The 20,269-nt window shown below is 32.4% G+C and overlaps 1 protein-coding gene across 1 annotated transcript; it reads left to right on the forward strand.

Annotated features, from left to right (window-relative positions):
• The first annotated feature begins 1,086 nt into the window (after window positions 1-1,086).
• LOC134231175 (uncharacterized) lies at window positions 1,087-19,891 on the forward strand. The gene is made up of 5 exons (XM_062713098.1): window positions 1,087-1,150; window positions 1,355-1,691; window positions 14,020-14,496; window positions 14,997-15,236; window positions 19,848-19,891. Exons 2-5 carry the CDS (start codon window positions 1,361-1,363, stop codon window positions 19,889-19,891), a joined length of 1,092 nt encoding a protein of 363 aa, XP_062569082.1. The 5' UTR covers window positions 1,087-1,150; window positions 1,355-1,360.
• The last annotated feature ends 378 nt before the right edge of the window (window positions 19,892-20,269 follow it).

The following is a 20,269-nucleotide window of genomic DNA, read 5'->3' on the forward strand; positions in this document are numbered from 1 at the left end:
ACGGGGCACAATTGGTACCCATTGGTATTCCAATATATTGGACTGGGGCCACAGATTTTACATTTATGGAAGAGACATCCTTTTCTTTGTGGCAAGCAACCCTTTTCCATTTACATATCGTGCTCATCTTTAACTCTCGCCTGTCGGACATTGAATATACTCGATAGTCACATGTCGCGTTCAAACCAATGATAGAGCGACATTGAATTGGAGGGAAAAATAAAGGGGGATTATAAGGCCGTATTAGGACCAGCTGCAATGTGTGAAAAATGACCGACACAGCGTAAATAAAAAATATTGGAATATGCAAACTTATGCGAACAAAAAATATTGAAAAATTATCAGTTGTTCAGTAAGCTTTTCGATTTATTTACAAGATACAAGTGTATATTCATTTATCTGAAATTTTCATTTATAAGATTTTAAGGTCTCTTCAAAAACCACAAAATGAGGCAAACTCTTTTTTCGGTCGGAAATAATATAACATGCATAATGCAATATATTTTTTTTTTGTTGCTTGCACCATTTGTACTTAAATCTTTTGGAAAACGCCTTTAAAGAAGTACTAAAATCTAAATTCATTTAATCCGCGGTTAAAAAAAAAAAAGGTTAAGCTGTGCTTAATCACTGCATTCCAGATCGTAAGAACTCAAGTTATGGTAGTCTTTAAATAACAGTCTCATTCAGAAGACATCTCTGTTGTGTAATAAATATAATGAGGAATTTAAGAAAAATACCTTCAAAACTATCATTTTGATATTTTCATTTTTTTTTTTCGCAAATTCTTTTCTAAGAATGCACTGAAAGTAAATCGGTCGATGCAAATATTTTTCAAACATCTTTTTTTCTAAGAATGCATTCAGAGCAAATAGACCAGTGCAAAATGAGATAACGTAGAGACCTAGTCTGAGGACAAACACTTTACCTTTTCAAAAAAAGTAAATTTCTTGGAGCTATAAGATTATGTCCAGGTAAGTTTAATTGTTTCTATTGTATTTCTGTCCTGTAATCTCTGTCTTACGCAATATCAATAGTAAAGACAGTTGGCGTGAACAGAATCGGCCATGAATGCTTTTCATAATCTATTGGACCGGTTCATAAAAACATCGCTCCGTGTTTACTGTCCCTGAATGCAAACTGGAAAGACAAGGTTGGTGCTTTTCTCAATGTAATTTACTTTACTATTTATATCCAAGGATTGCCTATTGGAAAGAATTTACTTTGCATAGTGGTTTTTAAACAAGGCATCGATCCGACTAGGGCACTTGAAAAGTGCGTTCTAAGTGGAGCGAATCTTTCAGACGTGGGTAGTTTGTTTTAATTGCTAAATCACATAAATGATTTCGATTTCCAGATAGACATGATGAACGGATCCACACACAGTCGGACCAATTCCTGGAGAGAGAAGAACAACAACGATCCGGAGCAGTCCAGGGCGCAATGGAGCACCCAGTCGTTTACAGCTGAGGACATTGTCCAACAGTTTACTTTACCTCAAATTGTCAAGTGTAACCAGCAGGCCATTTTGGTCAAGCGAGATGTTCCACTTCCGATCAATTTGGCACAACCACTTCTGCTCCACGACAAACGAACTATTCGAAAACTATTGGCTAGGAATGTCGTCATGAATCCTGCAACGCAGCGTTACAGTGAAAATGACGAAACAGTGGTCATTCCAGCCGATTACGACGGTAGGTTTTTATAAGCATGCATATTCATAAAAATGTTTAGTGTTTGATGACACATTTCATATTTTTGCAATTTTTTACTTTGTGTTGTTCTCTATTTGCAGTTATATTTTCTGATTCATGACTGCTTGTTAACAATGCCAAACTTGTGAAAAATCATTTTTACTCCCGATTGTCGTTATGAAAAAAAAATTGTTGTAAAAACAAACAGATCCAAGAAAGCAAATATATATATCATTATTTCAAGTCGAAGTTGTGTTTAAAAACTGCTGCATGGACCTCAAAGTATTACTTTTTTGTAAAATTTAAGTAAAATAGCTAGAACCATTGATCTTTCAAAACCAGCATGACCTCAAATCTTTTCAGAACGACATTGAAGTGGTTGTGGATTTTTTGTGAAATGAGAGTTTTTATTCTTTGTCCATCATCTGTAGTTTTTTTTTTTTTTGGTCAAAAGCGACACCTGACCAACATCACCAAAACTGTCCTTTAATTGAACCCAGTTTTACAAAACCTTCTCAAACTACTGAAGGCTAATAAAAATGCATTGAAAACGAATCTTTAAACAAGTTGAACAAGTATAATTTTAGTTCTTTCTTGCAATGAAGTTTTACTAAGATCATCTTTTCACAATTGCAATTGAAGGTTCAACAAATCTAATAGAATCCATACACATAACATGGGAAATGGAGACAAATACTGTAATATTATTTAATTAAGAAGGAATATAACACATTAACAGTTTGATTAATTTGGTCAAGAGCCAATGTACGTTTTCATTATTCATAGAGACTATGAGCTCTAACAACACCAGTCGTGTCATGGTGATCATTAGGGTGTTCAATCGATTGAAATAGAAAGTGATGAATAAATCTATTGTTTTTTTTCTTTTCGTGAAGTTACATTCCACTGTATGAAATGAGTACGATGTAAGTTAGTGGCAATACACATAGATCTGATCATTAAGCCTACAAGTCATTGAATTAAACTGAGGTTTAGAACATCCATGCACATTTTTTTCACTCCGGCTCACATTTCACATTATAATGTTAATGTTTTCCCCAAATTCACTGAAAAATATTTTGGTTGACTGAACTCATAACAAGTCTTGTAAATAGCTGTGGGATCGAGTGGATATTAATATATTGAAGAGTATACCATTGCCCATTCACCAATTAATTCCAAATGAATAAAGTTTGTTATATATGTTGTTTTTACGAAGAAAATGTTTCAGAAACGTGAATTTACCTACTGATTTCATGTGTTATGATTTTGTGGTCAAGCCTATAAAAAATTTAAATAATCTCTGTTAATAGGCAAAATCCTGGTGAGTTTAGGGCAAATTGCTTTATATTGTATTCTGTGAAAGAGTTAAACTATTCAATAAATATCTCTAAAAAGCGCATCCCTGAAGGCAACAGATATTTCAATGCAAAATATTTAAAAACATATTAAGCATGTCTTTTCGACTCCATGAGTGCTAAATTAAATGTCCGTAAGGACACACTCACATCGAAGGTGACTGACATTAGGTCAGTGAAGTTTAATCCACCTTATACCGGTATCAATCCAATCCTAAAACACAGGTCTGAAGAAGAAAACTATGAAAAGATTTAAACGTCCATGTGCTTGAAAAAACTAATACAACACTAGAAATTCAGAAGTTAATAAAAGTCTAACTTTTGCATTAAAGAACGAGGGCGCTTTTAATTGGCATTCGGCAGGAATCTGGGCGTAATCGAAAGGTGAAAATTTGATCGACATGTCACATGAAATTTTATAATTTTTTTTTATTTATCGGGTTCCTGTGCAACAGGAAAGGAAAATATTTTCCCGAAATTAACCTTTGATCCACTAAAAAATAACTTGAAAATTGGCCGGATCAGACATTTGGTACAAAATGGTACATTTTTAAGGGGGATGTACGGCCACCTTTAGTGCTGTGAGAACAAAATGTAAACATTTCTTCAAATGGCTAAAATACATGATATTTTGATCAAATTTTAAGTCCTTATGATAAAAATACAATAAATATTCATAACTGAATGCACGTTGTGCATATATAATCTATACTTTTGCAGAAAAATGCTTTTGATATGCTCCTTAGAACTGCGCAGCTACAGAATTCAGCAGAGCCTCAAAAAATCCAAAAAAATATGCAAACTGTGCATCAATGTTCCCTCTACAACCATTTGTTGAGAAAATGTCTAAATTTTGCACTTTTAAATGATAATTTCAAGTTCAAAACAAGGTATCGTTGTCTTCAAAAAGAGTGTAAAGAACCATGAAAGTAGTTCATGGATAGCAGCACGTGGTTTATTTTTAGCACAAAATTTTGTTTTCCAGAACTCTTCTTAATATGGAGGGACATACAATGAAGCGCATTGAAGTGGTAAAATTTTCCGTTCGAATGGAACGTTTTGAGCTATCTTTAGAACGTTTATTGTCATCTTATGACACGCCCATTTCTTTAGAAATGGATAAAACGGTCGATTTGTTTATTATAATAACTGTAGAACAGCTTTTCCATAAATATAATAGCCAATCAAATTGACGGTCTAAATAAACACCGAGTAAACACGTGTTCGACCGAAACATGTGTTGTCGTAACTTCAATAGACATGATAAGTTCAAAAATATGTACATATTCATTGCAATTTATGTTTTACAGAAGCGGAGAGTCTCTAACTCTCTCTTCTATTTTTTTTAAAAGCTCCATTTCAGTCTAACTCATATTGCTTGTCGCAAAGAATGGGGTGTCCTAAAACATTACGACAAATATTTCTTTCTCGTTTCTAAATATATGGGCGTGTCATTATGTTGTAATTGACGTTCAAAACATGACTCAGAACGTTTCATCCAAACGGAAAATTTTACCACTTCAATGCGCTTCATTGTAACAATCTTTAAATGTACAAGAGAATTACAGTTGCAAAATATTTCAAATAGTATGAACACTTTTAAAAGAGGAAATGTGTTATAGTATGGCTCGAAGTATCTTATTTAGTATTATTATCGAACAGTTGTTAAATAATGTACTTATTGATATCAAAGAAAAAATCTTAAACTCTTTGATTCCAGGTAAGGAAAAATGAGCACCATCAAAGTTAAGAATTAAAAGTTTGTAAGTTTGCCACACGTACATGTAACTTATAATATATATCAAAATTTTAATTATCACCAATGAAACACAAAGAAATTAAACACATAAAATCGATATGAATGACCTTGATTTAGTACCTACTAGTACAAGGGGTGATCAAAAAGTTCGTAAACTATCTCTATATCTACAAAACCACAATTCAGATTTAAGAAACAAATTTGGTGAACACATAGCCAAACACAAATTCTATAAAATAGCATATGCTGAATAAAGTTTTGCTCATAATGACGTCATTATGCAGGTACTTGTGACGAAAAATGGTTGCCTCAGTGGAGAGAGAAACGACTAAAATATTTATGGTATATCTTAAAAATGCCTTTGAAGTAGCATATAAGAATTTGTTCATAGTTTATTAAGACAAATAACTTCCTACAAATTCAATCAATTATTGGATAGATCGTTTTAGTGAAGGAAAGCAGATGGTTAAATATGATACTTGTTATATTGCCCAGTGATATATTAGCAAGTTTGGAAAGGGATGTGTTTTTAATTAAGCAATATGCTATCACAGACCTCCAATTTACACTTTGAAAAATACTTGAATATTTCAACAATAATATAACTATCAAATACCTAAGATATATCGTTTACTTTTTGATTTACCCTCGTATACTCTGTCAAATAAACATTTACAATTTTGATTTTAGCGGAGCAACATTTGAAAAGGAATGAAATCATTCAGAGTGGGTTAGGAGATTTAATGAATAAAAAAACTTTTTCTATTTGCCCTTTTTGTCAAAATTACAATTTTACAGAGTAAAGAAAAAAATCAACATTAATAAATATTTTATACCATCTTTAAAATGACGTTTGGTGGTCTTCTCAACTCAAGAAAAAATTATTGGGTCCGTAGTTATAGGTGAGAAAAAAATTCCTAAAATTTTAAACATATTCGTTGACGGAAGAAAAAAACAACATGTAATAGGATGTAAAAAAAAAAAATGAGTCGGGCCATTTCTAGGAATAGATCGGGAGAGAGGGCAACCAAATATTTTTATAACAAATTGTCTTATAAGGCTAGTACATGTTCCATCACATACTTAGTAATGCAAAATTTTTGAATCTTTGGCACTATTTTGAAAAACAAACAAAGGATTTTTTTTGGGGGGGGGGTTTAGCCTCTCATTTTTTTGCGTGATAGACATAGCTTATGCAATGGACTTTTCTTTGCAAACATTATGCTTGCTTCTAAATTTCAAACAAACAACTCAATATATTTTATCAAGCTTCGTATGTTCTATGAGCGAGAGCTAACAATGTTGTCAACATAATGAGACATGATGTGTTTTTATGTCCAAACGTTACTCCATACAATGTGTGGTTCGTTGCAAACAATCTAGCTATTTATGTGAGGTGCCTGAAGGAAATCCTATAACTGCCTAATTTTTCTTTCTAACTGCTAAACAAAATAGACACATGTACCAACTTTTCGAATATATTACAATTTGTTTTTCATGCACCGCATATTGTTTAACATTTTCAAATTAAATGCTAAGCATCCTCCTTGCAGTGCCCCATTTGAAAATAACTTCTATCGCCACAGGAAAAAGACCCACCGTATTCACATATGTTTAGGACATGTTTTATCTTTTTTCTTGAGTTTTAAAGAAACCAACAAATCATCAAGACTTGTTCCATGAAAAATTAAATATAATCATGGTAATAAACGCATCTATCCACAGCAGATATATGCACATGCCAACCACGTGCTCAGTGGAATGATATTATCGAGGAAACTCGAGCTGTAAACAGAACAGTTTTTCCCGATTTGCTAGAGTGAGGTTAAAATCACGTTTTTTCATTCATCAAACGATGTGATGCAACAAATAAAGTAGTAAGTTATATAATCTAATGATTATTACTTAGTAATTTCTTGTCTTGATGTTATTATGGTCGCATTTATTTTAAAACCAATGCTATTCGAACTCTGTGTGACAGAGGAATGGCGGACGAAATAAACACATGGCCTCAGGAAGACACCCATATGAAAAATCAAATTTTCAAGAATTATGGATAATTACAAGAAAAAAGCGAAACAAATGGTTGTAGCCATATTATCAATAAATCAAACTAACACTATATTCAATGCATTTTTCATCTCGTGAATGCTGTAGCTGCGCAGTTCTAACATGATTAATTTCCTCCTAATTAAAACAAAATAAACTTAATTATTAACTGATTTTGGTCTCTAACAGTAGGTAATTAGTGCATTAGCACTTTGAGTAACTTTGGGCTAGTTTAGGGAAGTATTAAGCGCGTTCTTGGTATTTCTTATTTTACACCAGACATCATTCGTGTAACATGTGCGATCCTGCATGTATCGGACTCAATCGTTTGCGGTTTTAATCGTGCGTGAAAGTGCGTTTAGAAACGTGTAAATTTTGTTTTGTAAGTTTTTATCGGAAAGAACGAGGGCGCTTTAGATTGGCTTTCGGCAGGAATCTGGGCGTAATTGAAAAGTGAAAATTTTATCGACATGTCACATGAAATTTTGACATTTATTTTATTGATCTAGTTCCTGTGCGACAGAAACGTAAAATATTTTCCCGAAATTGAGCTTTGATTTCCTAAAAAATAACTTGAAAAATGGCCATATCAGACATTTGGTACAAAATTGTACATTTTGAAACATGTTTTTCTTAAAAAAATTTATCTCTGGGTCTTCTCTCCATGATTTTGAATCATTATCTGTGTGTATTCTAATCCAAAGAAACAAATACACATTTTTTAAAAATGGAGAGAAGACCCAGAGACCACGAAAAATGAACTTTTCACCAAAAAATCCAAATGTGTTCATGTGGTGTTTCTTTGTCATTTTAAAGTCTACGGTAAATGTGTAGCGGTGATAGCTCAGTAAGTTAGGTTACCTGTCCATTGCACTTGAGGCAGAAAGTTTTTGGTTCGAGCCTGGAATGGGGCGTTAATTTTTTTTTCATGCAAACAACCATTTGTTTTGTCACTTTCGTTTCATCTGCTGATGTATTAAAATGTTGATGTTTATAAATTTTGGTTCGGTTTAGTTCTCGAGCGAAATCAATTCCGATCTTCTATTCTATAATGAACTGTGACATGTAAACACGTATCAAGCTTAAGTTTCTATGCATTAAATTATTTAGATGTTAATTTTTTGAAACATTGCTATTTTTTAATACCCGCCCCTAGGAAAAACGGACATAAATGTTTCAATCACACAAGGTCGTTCAAACTAAATGAAAAAAACCTTTTGGAATTGTTTGTAAGGTCTGACCAGCTATGTATCCAGCCAACCAAATCATAGACATTTAAACCTTAAATGTTTCGTACAAATGATTCCTGCAGATCACACGCCAAATGCGCCCATCTTCTTTATTTCTAAAAGAGGCGTTTCGTTGTCTTTAAAAAATGCAAATAAAATGTACAGAGTGCAATTTTTATAATGGAATGCAGAACAAACTAATTATCGCTTGTAAAAAATAACCAATATAGTACAATATTACGTTTGCCTCAAATAGCCTGACCTAATGTGATTTAACGGTACTTATATAATGCTTAACAATTTTTTCTCTGATGTTCATCTTTGTTACCACTGGTCATGATATTTTCAAATTGTTTTAATACACCGAAATTAATATTTTTACAAATAAATAAACATTTCTCAATGCTAACAAAAATATAAAGTCGGCGAATGCACATGAAATGATTTCGGGGTTTTGTTAACCAGTGTTAATCTCTGAAGGTTAATTTTAATTGATTTTTAAAACTTCTGCAAATAAAATAGTGTTAAATAAATGGGAAGTTCATTCCTAGAGATTCACAAATAATAAATCACTGGAATCAAACACTGCATGGAAATATCTTGTAATTTACTTCATTCCATGCTGCCATTTTTTAAAATCATATCCCCCTTTTCTGCCTTTTATTTAATCCAACTATATTAAATTTTACGGTGCATCTTCATGTACATATTTTGATAGTATAGGATTAAACGTTCTCTTTCAGAAACTAATTAATGTGTAAACTCTTGACATTTTACTCACAAACTAAATTAAAGTGAGAAAAACTTTTATGTTAAGTTTGTGAGTAAAATGTCAAGAGTTTACATATCGATAATTTTTTTTTCAAATAGAACATTTAATTCTTATAATTCCGATATATCTTAAGAACTATTTAAATTATTTCTCTTAGAGACCTCCATACCAACCGGTATTTCTGTGCGGCGTAGGAAAAGAATGAATCCTCTTAACACTGCAATCTCGCCCCTTTTTAAATGCAGAATTTTACCCGTTTAAATAAGAACATTATTATCTTGTAGCTAAAGTCTTCAAGTATGGTCTGTATAGATACTAATTAAGGATATTTTAGGAAAGAGACTTTCAATATATACATGATATCGATGAAAAAAAATCGCATATTTCACTGTAAAACTTCGCCATTACGGCTATATATAGGCCATTGTAGTTAGCATATGAATGAGAAGGCGGGGCGTTTATCAAGCGTGCGATTAGTATGAATACATTAGCGTGTGTTCGAATTGTACTACGTTTTATGATGAAATGACACCTAAAAGCCCCTTTCCATTAAAGCTTATGATTAATAAGCATATTACATTCACGTGAATGATTATTTCATATTATGTACACATATAATTTTGTGAAATTGGTGTGCCTCAACAAATACGTTTGAATTGTGAGGTAAAAAAATATGTGTATGAAAAATAAATTCGCAAGAAAGTGAAAATTAAACTTAACTTATACGTCAATATTATCGCTGCTACATGGATATTAAAAAAAACCATCAGTGTTAGAAAACCCATCAGCGTTAGACAAGTGTAGTTTGTACAGTCCAGATTGCATTGCTTAAAAATTCTCGTCCTCTAGGGAGATAAATAATAAACCATTTCAAAAAAAATACGCCCTTTTTCATTCGATTTTTTTTTGTTACATAGTAATATTTATATTTAAATCTTTCATTGTTGTTAGATTTTGTGCCGATGTAAAAAATTATAACATTTGTAGTGTCGTCAGAAGAAACCTGGGGTTTCTCTCAATTTAATTACATTTAGGGGTGCATTTTGTGCAATGCTTTTTTTTCGATATATAAATCTTTTTAATGCCTGACACTTCAATTTCTTTTCCGTAAGGTTTCTTTAATTGGAATTACGCATTATTTTCTAAATGATAAATTGATATTTTTCAAATAACGATCGATTTTTTTTTACATCTTCTAAGAGTCAATGAACGTAACACTGATGTGATGTACATGTATACTTAAGAAGAAACTTTAAGGCAAATTGATAAATACCGAAAAAAATCAAGCAAAATTGACTAAAATAACAAGTAAATCAAAAATGTTATAAAGTATTAAATATATATACTGCTTTAAAGAAATTTTATCCCAGGGTACTTTAAATTCTAATTACCATTTGAAAAGGATTTGACCATCGATAGCTTGCAACACTGGACACGATGTCGCATTGATCTGCTCAAAGCATTAGAGTGAATAGATTTGAGTCACGTGTTCAATGCTTTGTTATTCATGAGGTCAAAGGTGGGTTGAAATTTGTAAACAAGGTGCCTTTACTATAGGGACAGGTACCCGTGATTTTGCACCTTTTTGGAAAATAACATGTGAGCGCACGACTGTTACAATTTCTTTCATGAATTAAAATGACAAGTTTAACTCTTTACATTTACCCTATTTAGTACAACTTGAAACATCTATGCGCTCATATAAAAAATGGGCTTTCAAAATGGGGGTGTGGCCTAAAGTCTATGGGAAATCGATGTAAACAAGGTACCCCTGCTATATTAATCAGATAAATACCCAATTACAGAGCATGTAAGTGAACATCGAAAATGAAATTAATAAACTACAATGTTTGATGAAAAGATTGAGACAAAAATATGTAGAAAATCTTTGAACTTATTTTTTGTAAATTATCGGGAGGCCAAATGTGGACGTTTAAGCGATTCATTCTTTATAACGCGAGGAAACATAATCGAGTGAATTTTGAAAGAGTTCATTTTAAATTGTCAAAACAATAAATTAACGTACAATGTATGAAAACTAATCGAAAATTGTTTTAGTCAACAATTATCCTAATAGTATGAGACATTTTACTTCATAATAGTTCGTCCTTGACTATGGCCATGTTGACTTTAATGACAACACTCAAGACCGAAAGTTGCAGACCGACGACACCTTCTTTAAACATTAAGGAAGAATAATGAAAGTAATATTTGATGTGATTTGATGCTTTTAAGGCAGGAGTTTGGGGTACGTTTTTTCCCTGTTACATTGATACAAACTAAGCTGATTTGCTTCGTATTATGAACGTCGAGAAATCAGGGTATTTTTATTATTCACACTCGTGATCGGACAGTGACATAAACACTTTCCTGGCGTCCGGCAGCGGGTCAGTCCAGTTTGTCGACAGTTTTGTTTTAATTCATTAAATTGGAAGTTTCTTGTATTCAAAATTCGGCAAAAACAGACCAGGAATAACTGCTTTCATCGTTTATACGATAACCTAGAAGTTTGGTCAAGAATGTATTTCTGATTGAAAATTTTATCGATGTGTAAACTTTTTTAAAAACGTGTTCTCTTTCAATCAAAACACAAGAAATCAAAAGATAAAATGAATATTTGAATCATAACGAAATAAAATCCCTTTTTTAGTCGGGGAATTAACTGAAAAATCATCTATATTCTAAACTAATGTCTTACATGTATTTAGTGCCAGAAATATTCATTTCCTTTTTTTTCTTTTTTCAACTTGTTCAAAGTCTATGAAATAATACTGGTTATTCTTGAAATCTAAAATTGGTATTAAGCCTTATTTCGATTTGAACATATGGATTCCTAAATATTTTGAACTATATGAGTGAAGAATCGTGTTTTTGCATTAGCATTAACGTAGGATCGTGTAACGTGTAGAATTGTGCTTATGAAAGTTCGTTCGGTAACTGATTTAATCGTGCGGTAGGCGTTCGGAATAGTTCGTATAACATTATCGTTCGTGTAAGTTGTCAACATTAATACTGCAGCCACTGTAAACGTCTGGCAAGAATGCATTGAATTGCTGATTCTGTGTAGTTAGGGGGACAGAAACCAGAATGTAAATATTGATGGGTGTCAGTTGATTTGTAGAAGATATCCAATGAAAGTTTGGTCTCTTCTTTGATGACAAAAACGTCGAGAAAAGATATTTTGTATTGATGCTTTCCATGGAAAATTTAATGTTTGAATCTAAGTCGTTTAATAATTGGTGGAAAATTGATAATCTCTCAATGTTGTCATTTCATAGAATGAAACAATCATCTAAAAGTGGTTTCAACTTTGATGTTATTGCTTGAGTATCCTCTTTTTCCCATTAGATGACTAGTTATTGATTGAGTCTTTGCTCGAGATATGCCAAAGTAAAAATGGTATACGTAGGAGCCACTTTTGATCCCATAGCTGTTCCTTTGGTTTAAATAAAATGCACAATTCCAAAGGCAAATGTATTGCTTTGAAGTATAATTCTTAATCCTTCTAAGATGAATTCTTGCTCAAAACTATTCTGTAGTAAGTTTGGCATCTCTCAGTCCGGTATTTAAATCTTTTAATACAAAATTCCACAGATATAATTTTGTATAAATTCACAACGGAGATTTACACCAGTTTCGTTTTAATAAGGTTGAATATGCTCAGTAGGGTTGATAAAATCTATATCATCTCTTACAAAACTGAGAACCCTTTCACAATAAGGCTTTAATACAATGTCTAACAAGTGACTAAGTCTTCGAGTTGAACAATTAGGCCCTTTACAATTGGCCGAAAAAAGAGATCTTCAGGATGAAAGAGCAAATATATTCTCTTTTCTGAGCTTGAACATTTTGCAGATGACTTATGTATTTTTGGCAATCCGTAATTTTTTATCAACGTTTTTGGGAAAGCCTTTCTCTTAGGTAGTTATATCTCCCGAGGATAGCCCACCGACAAGTTGTTTATATTTGCTGAAGATTTTTTTCTTGTTTTGAAATAATACTCACATAGTAGTTGGGGTCCTGTGACTTATTCAAAATCTTACGTCGTTCCTAATGTGTTTTATTCATGATGACTCCTCCACCTCCTTTCTCGGCTTCTTTGATAGCGACACTTTAGTCATTATGTAAGCCATTAAAGCTTTTTGCTCTTCGTTTGTGAGATTAGATCTAATATCTTTGTTAGTATAAGGGAGGTTACAGTAATATTATCCAAGATTTCACATACCAAATCTAAAGTTCGATTTCTACCTCGTTTTGAAAAAAAGAGAAATTTACATGTATTTTTACCAGGTCCTCTTGTTTCTAATTTTGGCTATCTCCCGTTGGTTTGTCGTCATCCTTGTACATGTAAAAGTATTCCCTTTGTCGTATTGGCATTGTGTATTCCTTAAAGTTTGTTTTTTTAGTTCTTGGTTATTCATACATTTAAGTGGGGTGGGTGTATATTTCAAGCCTTTAGACAATAACTTTATCTCTGCTTTAGTTAATATCATATCTAAAAGATTAAATACATTTGGATCAAATTCTATTGCTTCCTACGTTTTATTTATTTTCTTAACATCAACTAGACTTGCCTTGCCTGTTGATATAATTGTGATATGTGCCTCTGTATTTGGTAGGGCTTGCCGTCCCCGAAAATACATGTATAGCGCCGCACATCATGTTCGATGAAAGTTGTTTTTTCCTTTTCTGTAAATGTTTGAGGGTTTGTACCGTCTATTAATCTGTTAGTGATTGGGATTATTATTTTCTAGGTGGTTAATTCCTTGTTGGCAATTTCTCTTAAAGTTTTGGCTTCTTTGGAAAGGAGTGGGGCGAATTTTGTTTCGAGTAATTAAACGAGTGTAATGGCGATGTAGATTTTGTTTTGGGGGCAATTAATGCTTGATTTGCTTTCTGATTTCTCGTGGCATTGAGATTCGATCCAGTCCGCATGGTATCACTATTAAATGATTTGTCCTATTCCTTTAGACAATCAGACTTCCATAGTTTTTGAAGCATCTCTAGACTTACTCCAGTGGCGTTATTCTTCAATAATAAATCCATCTCTTCGTCTAATCTCAAAACATTTCTCTGATTACCGGTATTCTTTGCTCTCATCCGTATACACATGTATGCATTCATATTGACTTTCTGATAATGTGTTTGTAACAATTTCTAGATCGATTCTCCATACTTACGGATGACGAGGTGTCAGTGTTATTCTGTTTTCTGTGTTCTGACTCCAGTTCTCCTAACTTCAATGACACAGAGTTGCTGGACTTGCTTATTGGGGTAAAACAGGAAGTGTACCTTAATATGAATCCTGTAACAAGTCAGGAAGCACAGCGAACTCTGAACAGACTGAAGTCACCTGATTATGGATACCTTTGGGAAGATCAGGACAAGCTAACGAAGGACACAAGGGATAAAACAATGGATAGGGTATCATCAATGAACACTGATATACCATTCTGGTACAGTAACTCTGGCACAGCCAGTGCGTACCTGAGATCAAAGGGCTACAACAGAAAATCTGGAGAAAGGTGTGTAATTGGTGTTGGCTGTGATTCTTTACTGATACATCGTCTACAGATGAACATACTGACTCACGTCACAATGGAAGACACGAATATATATCCTGAGATATGCCAGATATGTAAGTCAATGAAAAAAAATGTAATTAGATTCAGATTATGAAAAATCCTTTAATTGATAAATAAAATTCCACAGATTGATAAAAATAGGGTAAAAAGGTGGAAATAGTGAACAGTGATTGACTTCAAAAAAGGTTACAAACAATGCTTATCTGGAAAAAGAAATTTAAAAAAATGTACACAAAAGGCATTTATCGTCTGTATACTGTAGAAGCACAAATTTTCGTGAGCATTAAATTTCGTTGTTTTGTCATCAAAAATAAATTCATGTGCATTTATTTTCGTTGTTTCGAAACTAACCCTATTCAATATATAGTCAGATAAAATTTCGTGTGGGATTTAATTTCGTCGAATTTTATTAACAACGAAATAAACGAAATTTTATCCCCCGAGAATAGTTGTGCTTTTACAGTACTTTAATGTATATCTATAATCTTAATTAAAAGTTTGGTTGAATAATAAATGTAACCTTGTAACAATGTCCAGTCATATTTTTCTATAGTGAATGTTTCAAATCAAATGCTAAAGAAGGGTGAAGCTAAGCGAAAAGATTTTCTAATGGATCTAAGAAAAAAAGGAAAGGATGTTAAATTCAGAAGAAGTTTACGGGACAGTGTAGATCACGTGACATGGCTCTGGAGATACGGATTGTACGCAAGACCTGACATCGTGAGATCCTGTATTGGCCTCTATCCACACAATGATATTTACATCATAGACAACAAAGCTTACAGAAAACTAGGTAAGAAGATATACAGCTGTATATTTAAAATGTTATCTTTTTAAATCAATTTACTTTAAGTTCATAACGATAAAAGAAGATGGGCCAATAAGGCGGGCAGAATGCCTTTAGCGTCCGACATTTAGAAATCACATTTGATATGTAAATTCAGTATTTAAGGAATGAATTTAATAGCTACCCATTTTATACGGTATAAACTGGGTTGGGGCAGTTTACGCTTTATAAACCGCGAAGCGGTTTATAAAAAAGCGTAAACTGTTCCAACCCAGTTTATACCGTATAAAATAGGTAGCTATTAAATTCATTCCCTATAATTTAATTTTCATTCATATGATGCAAGAAAAAAAGATGATTGTTCCAACAAAATGACTTCAGTTTGTACAAAATTTGAATGTAACGTCAGGCGGATTAATACGTTTCTGACGCAAGTCCTTGTGACGTAGGCAACCCATTTTATACAATATAAAAGAATTTTTTTTCCAATCAAATACAACGTTACAACCAGAATTAAATTATTTAAATTTACATCTCATTATTGAAATTTATGAAATTTTGAGGAAAAAAAAAACATTTTCTGAGAAAAAGTAAACACTTTAAAAAAATTCATTCATATAGATATTCCATGGTATTAGTGGGATTCTAACCCCAGCAATAAAATACCGAAGTATCAGACTGCTTTGAAACTAACGCGCTAACCACTACTCTACATGGCTCATGTGTTGTAATGGCATTTAAATCATGTTTGTGATATGACCCTTTTCTTAATGGACTTGATGTATTTCTCGGAAAGATGCGAATGTTTTGTCATAAAGTTGTATTTTTAAGGTATGAGGGTCTTTCCTCCATATTTTGTAAACCAAAATATACTCACTTGCAATGGAAACGCAACACCCTATTTTTAGGTTGAAAATTATACATGTATTCGAGTTATAACTATGTACCAAAAAGTTAGGACAACTTTTACTTTGCCAAATCAATTATTTAACGGTTGAATGAATTTCTTTCCACTACCGGAAGTTGCTTTCTAGCCATCTTAACAGAAATCAAAATTTTGCATTTTTAATAAAACAATTTAACAATATTTTGGGTTTTCGAGGTTTTGTAGCTGTTAATCATAAGTATTGTACTAAAAGGCCGGAGAGAAAATCCTTCTTTCTTTACCGGAAGTGATGCCTATATTTCCTCAAAATGATTTATTTTCCTTGCTAATGCTAAAAATTCTCAAAATAAAGAAAAAAAAAGTGCAGATGCAAATATACACTATACAACTACTCATCAGGCTCATGTGTTTCAATAGCATAAATGAAAGTTTCTTGACCGGAAGTCCAAAAGTTGCTACACTACACCAAGTTAGAGAAAATTCGACCATAGTATCTGAAAAATGCTTTTAAAAATGCCCAAGTATATTCATTTTGCTCAGATTAAGATGTCTATAAACCTAATGCATAGTAGAAATCTGGCTACATTTGTTGTATATGGCGGACTAGCACGTTTTAATTAAATGGTCGGAAGCGGGGTGTTTTAAGATTTACATGTACCTGGTGTTTGTTTCTTTCAAATATTAAAAAAATCATTTAATGTTTAAATGGAGCATTCATGTTTTGTAAATTTACTTTTGAAGATATATTTTCTTTTTTAATGCTATCATTAAACTTTAGAAGGTATTACATAACTCTTAAAACATCCCCCTTTTGCTTTCAGTAATTTTAAGGAAATATAGGCATCACATCACAACTACTTCCCTATAGAAAGAAGGATTTCATCCCGGCGTTTTAGTACAATACTTATGGTTAACAGCTTCAAAACTTTGAAAACCCAAGATATTATTAAAATTTTATTAAAAATGCAGAATTTTGAATTCTTTTAAGATGGATAAAGAGCAACTTCCGGTAATGGAAAGAAATTAATTCAACCGTTATATAACTGATTTGGCAAAGTAAAAGATGTCCTAATTTTTTGGTACATAGTTATAACCTGTATATAATTTTCATCCTAAAAATAGGGTGTTGCGTTTCCATTGACGGGGAGTATATATATATATATTATCGCAAACTTTTAGGATTATCTTTCAAAAAAAAAAATGGAGCGAAGCCCCACTCACATTGAAAGATTTTGTTAAAGTATTCATTGATTCATTGAGAAACCTTTTGGTGACCCTTTCAATGAGTTATTGCCCCTGGAAGTTCTTGAGTTTTACAAATAATGAAAAAAAAAATAAAATGAGAAGTCGTAGAGACATGGAACCAACTGCATAAGAATTATTGACCTTTGACCTTAAAATTATGTAAATGTCAAAGGTAAAAGGTCATTTCAAAAATGAGAAATTGGCTATTTTTATATCTCTTTTGTCTTTTATCATATACTTAATGTCTATACATCATTAATATGTACTCTTAAAACTGTTTTAAAGATTTCATTTTTGTCCCCTAACAATAACCCCTTTAAAAGTTATTGCACCTTGTGCAAAAAACCTTGTTATCGCTTCTCCCTCTAAACCGTAGACCTTAGAGACACCAAACCTTCGCTAATGTCTTAAGTGTCTTCACCGTATAAGTACAAAAGGATCTGATGACCCCTCATATGAGTTATTGCCCTTTTACTTCTTTGTACTTACGATTTATCCTTATGACTTAAAAACTATAAGTTTTAAAAGCATGGGTTCAATTGTATTGTGACCCTTGACCTTTGACCTTGAACATTTCTTCAAGGTTAAAGGTCAAGATCATTTTTTTTTAATTTTTTATATGCTTTAAGAGAGTTTTGTTTCCTTTTTCATGGAATTTATTTTTTTGGAAACAGATATAAAACAAATTTGAAATACAAAGAAGGTGGAAAGACCTCTTATTGTTCTGTGAACAATAAGTCTCCTAGTTATATATTATAAATTGGTTAATACTTGGAAATCGGAAATGATTAAAATTCGAAAGTGGTCAGGACTGTATCTTATACAATCTTTTACAAGGAATGCGTATATTTTGAACATGAATATCTAATTAATAAACTAAAAAGACATGTTTATTGATTGCCCGTCATTTTGACTGTAAACTTTTCAGAGAGTTTTTCTTCCCCCGGTATATAAGGGTTCTGGGGGGTTAAAGGAATTTTTTTGGTTTAAGGACGGATGATACAAACAATTTTTTTCCTTTGAAAAAGATTTAATATCATGTCACAAGTTTAGAAAAGTTGATAATTCTTAGATTTTTTTTTTCTCCTAAGAATTTGAAAATGAAATAGATTTGGAAAATATTACTAATATTTCAATAAAATTATATATATAAAAAAAGGACAAAACACACTCGGTAAAGGTTTACAGATGAGAATAAATTTCAGAATATATTAACTTGGTGCTACAAGTGTAATATAAACCTTAGAAAAATATACCAAGCCAGGTGAATTTTATGAGGAAATGCAAAATGGTAAAAATCAGCCTATATAATATAGGGTGATTTTTACTATATTGTATTTCCTCGTAAAATTGACCTGGCTCGGTATCTAATTCTAAAGTTTATATTACACTTTTATCACCAAGTTAACATATTCTGAAATGTGTTTTCACCTGTAAACCTTTACTGAGTGTGATTTGCCAATATTAGTTTTTTATTGAAATATTAGTAATATTTTACAAGTCTATTTCATTTTCCAGTTCTTAGGAGGAAACATTCTAAGAATTATCCACTTTTCTAAACTTGTGACATGATATTAAGTCTCCTCCAAAGATAAAATTTGTTTGTATCATCTGTCCTTAAAATCTATATAAACCATCTATCCTCTTTCCCCTTATCCGTATGGATTATTCGCTTCTGACAATTACCGTCTTTAGTTATTGTCACAGATAGTCAAGCGGAGTTACTTTTTCTTACAAATTTTGAATAAAACTTAATCGCTTGTTTCCTTTCATACAATTTACATATTTGATAATTTTTTATAAAAATGAACAAAATCATTGTGATTGCTGCTGTTGTCCTGGTGTCCAGTTGCGCCTCATGCTTTCCACCTCAAATCACAGGCTGGAGGATGGACTTTACGTTCCAAGGGTGGCGGCCTATATACACTACACTCCAAGGGCACACTGGGCAACCTCACTGTCGTACTTTGACGCTGGAACCTGCTCGTACACATGAGTTTTACTTACAAGCTTTAGGGGCTTTACACAAAAAATACTTTACACTCATTATACAATCATAATGAACACGTTTTACATAGGTCTCAATTACACATACTCGTGGGAAGTTATAATTATCGGAGAACTCCTACACAGATGCAATATTACGAATTGCTACTTTACAGACAAACTATTATGACAGCAATTGTACACTGTAATTTTAAATAGTCAAATATGTGCTACTAAATCTATACGAATCGATTCAAATGAAACATACAGCTCAACAAACTGTTCAAGCTCGCATGGTTTTTCGCACAAATTAAGGTCAGATTGATATGATATAATATTGTGTATCGAGACAACAAAATACATTTTAAATGCATTTGTTTACATAATGTGAGTTTTATTTCATTTACTTAAAATCAATATATAGAAGTTTGATATATTTATGGCTGAAAAATAAGAACTATTCTCATTTGAATTTTTGTAGTTTCTTGCCAATTGTACAGGTTGGGCACAACCTACCAAATGGTCCTTTATCCCCGTTAGGTAGACAATCTACCATATCGGTATTGAACGAAAAGCACACTGGATTGATAAAACACTATTGATTTGAAAATAACATATTTACAAACGACTTAAGTAGATAGTACCAACATTGTCTTTGCCCTTAATGGCCTGAATTCTGAACCTGTAAGGTTGTAGGCTAAGTGCGCACCTCATGAGTTTTGAGTTCGTTACTTGTTCAGATAAACAAGGGGACTGTGGCCCATTTCTAATACAAACTCTTGCCCATACAGATAGTTTTGGAATTTTTGAATAGCCTACACTATTGCTAGACACTCTTTCTCAACTGTTGCATACTTGCACTTACTCCCTTTAAGCTTCCTACTAGCATATGTAATTGGTAGTTTTTGACTATGTTCCCATT

This window comes from Saccostrea cucullata, unplaced genomic scaffold, assembly GCF_032062105.1.
Source record: "Saccostrea cucullata isolate Sc308-1 unplaced genomic scaffold, CSIRO_AGI_Scuc_v1 ctg9780, whole genome shotgun sequence".
NCBI classification, from domain to species: domain Eukaryota; kingdom Metazoa; phylum Mollusca; class Bivalvia; order Ostreida; family Ostreidae; genus Saccostrea; species Saccostrea cuccullata.

Bases quoted from the DNA above. Each gene is read 5' to 3' on its own strand.
- LOC134231175 (XM_062713098.1), top strand. From the start codon at position 1,361: ATGATGAACGGATCCACACACAGTCGGACCAATTCCTGGAGAGAGAAG. The intron at 1,692-14,019 runs GTAGGTTTTTAT...AACAATTTCTAG, and splicing joins CATTCCAGCCGATTACGACG to ATCGATTCTCCATACTTACG. The intron at 14,497-14,996 runs GTAAGTCAATGA...ATTTTTCTATAG, and splicing joins TCCTGAGATATGCCAGATAT to TGAATGTTTCAAATCAAATG.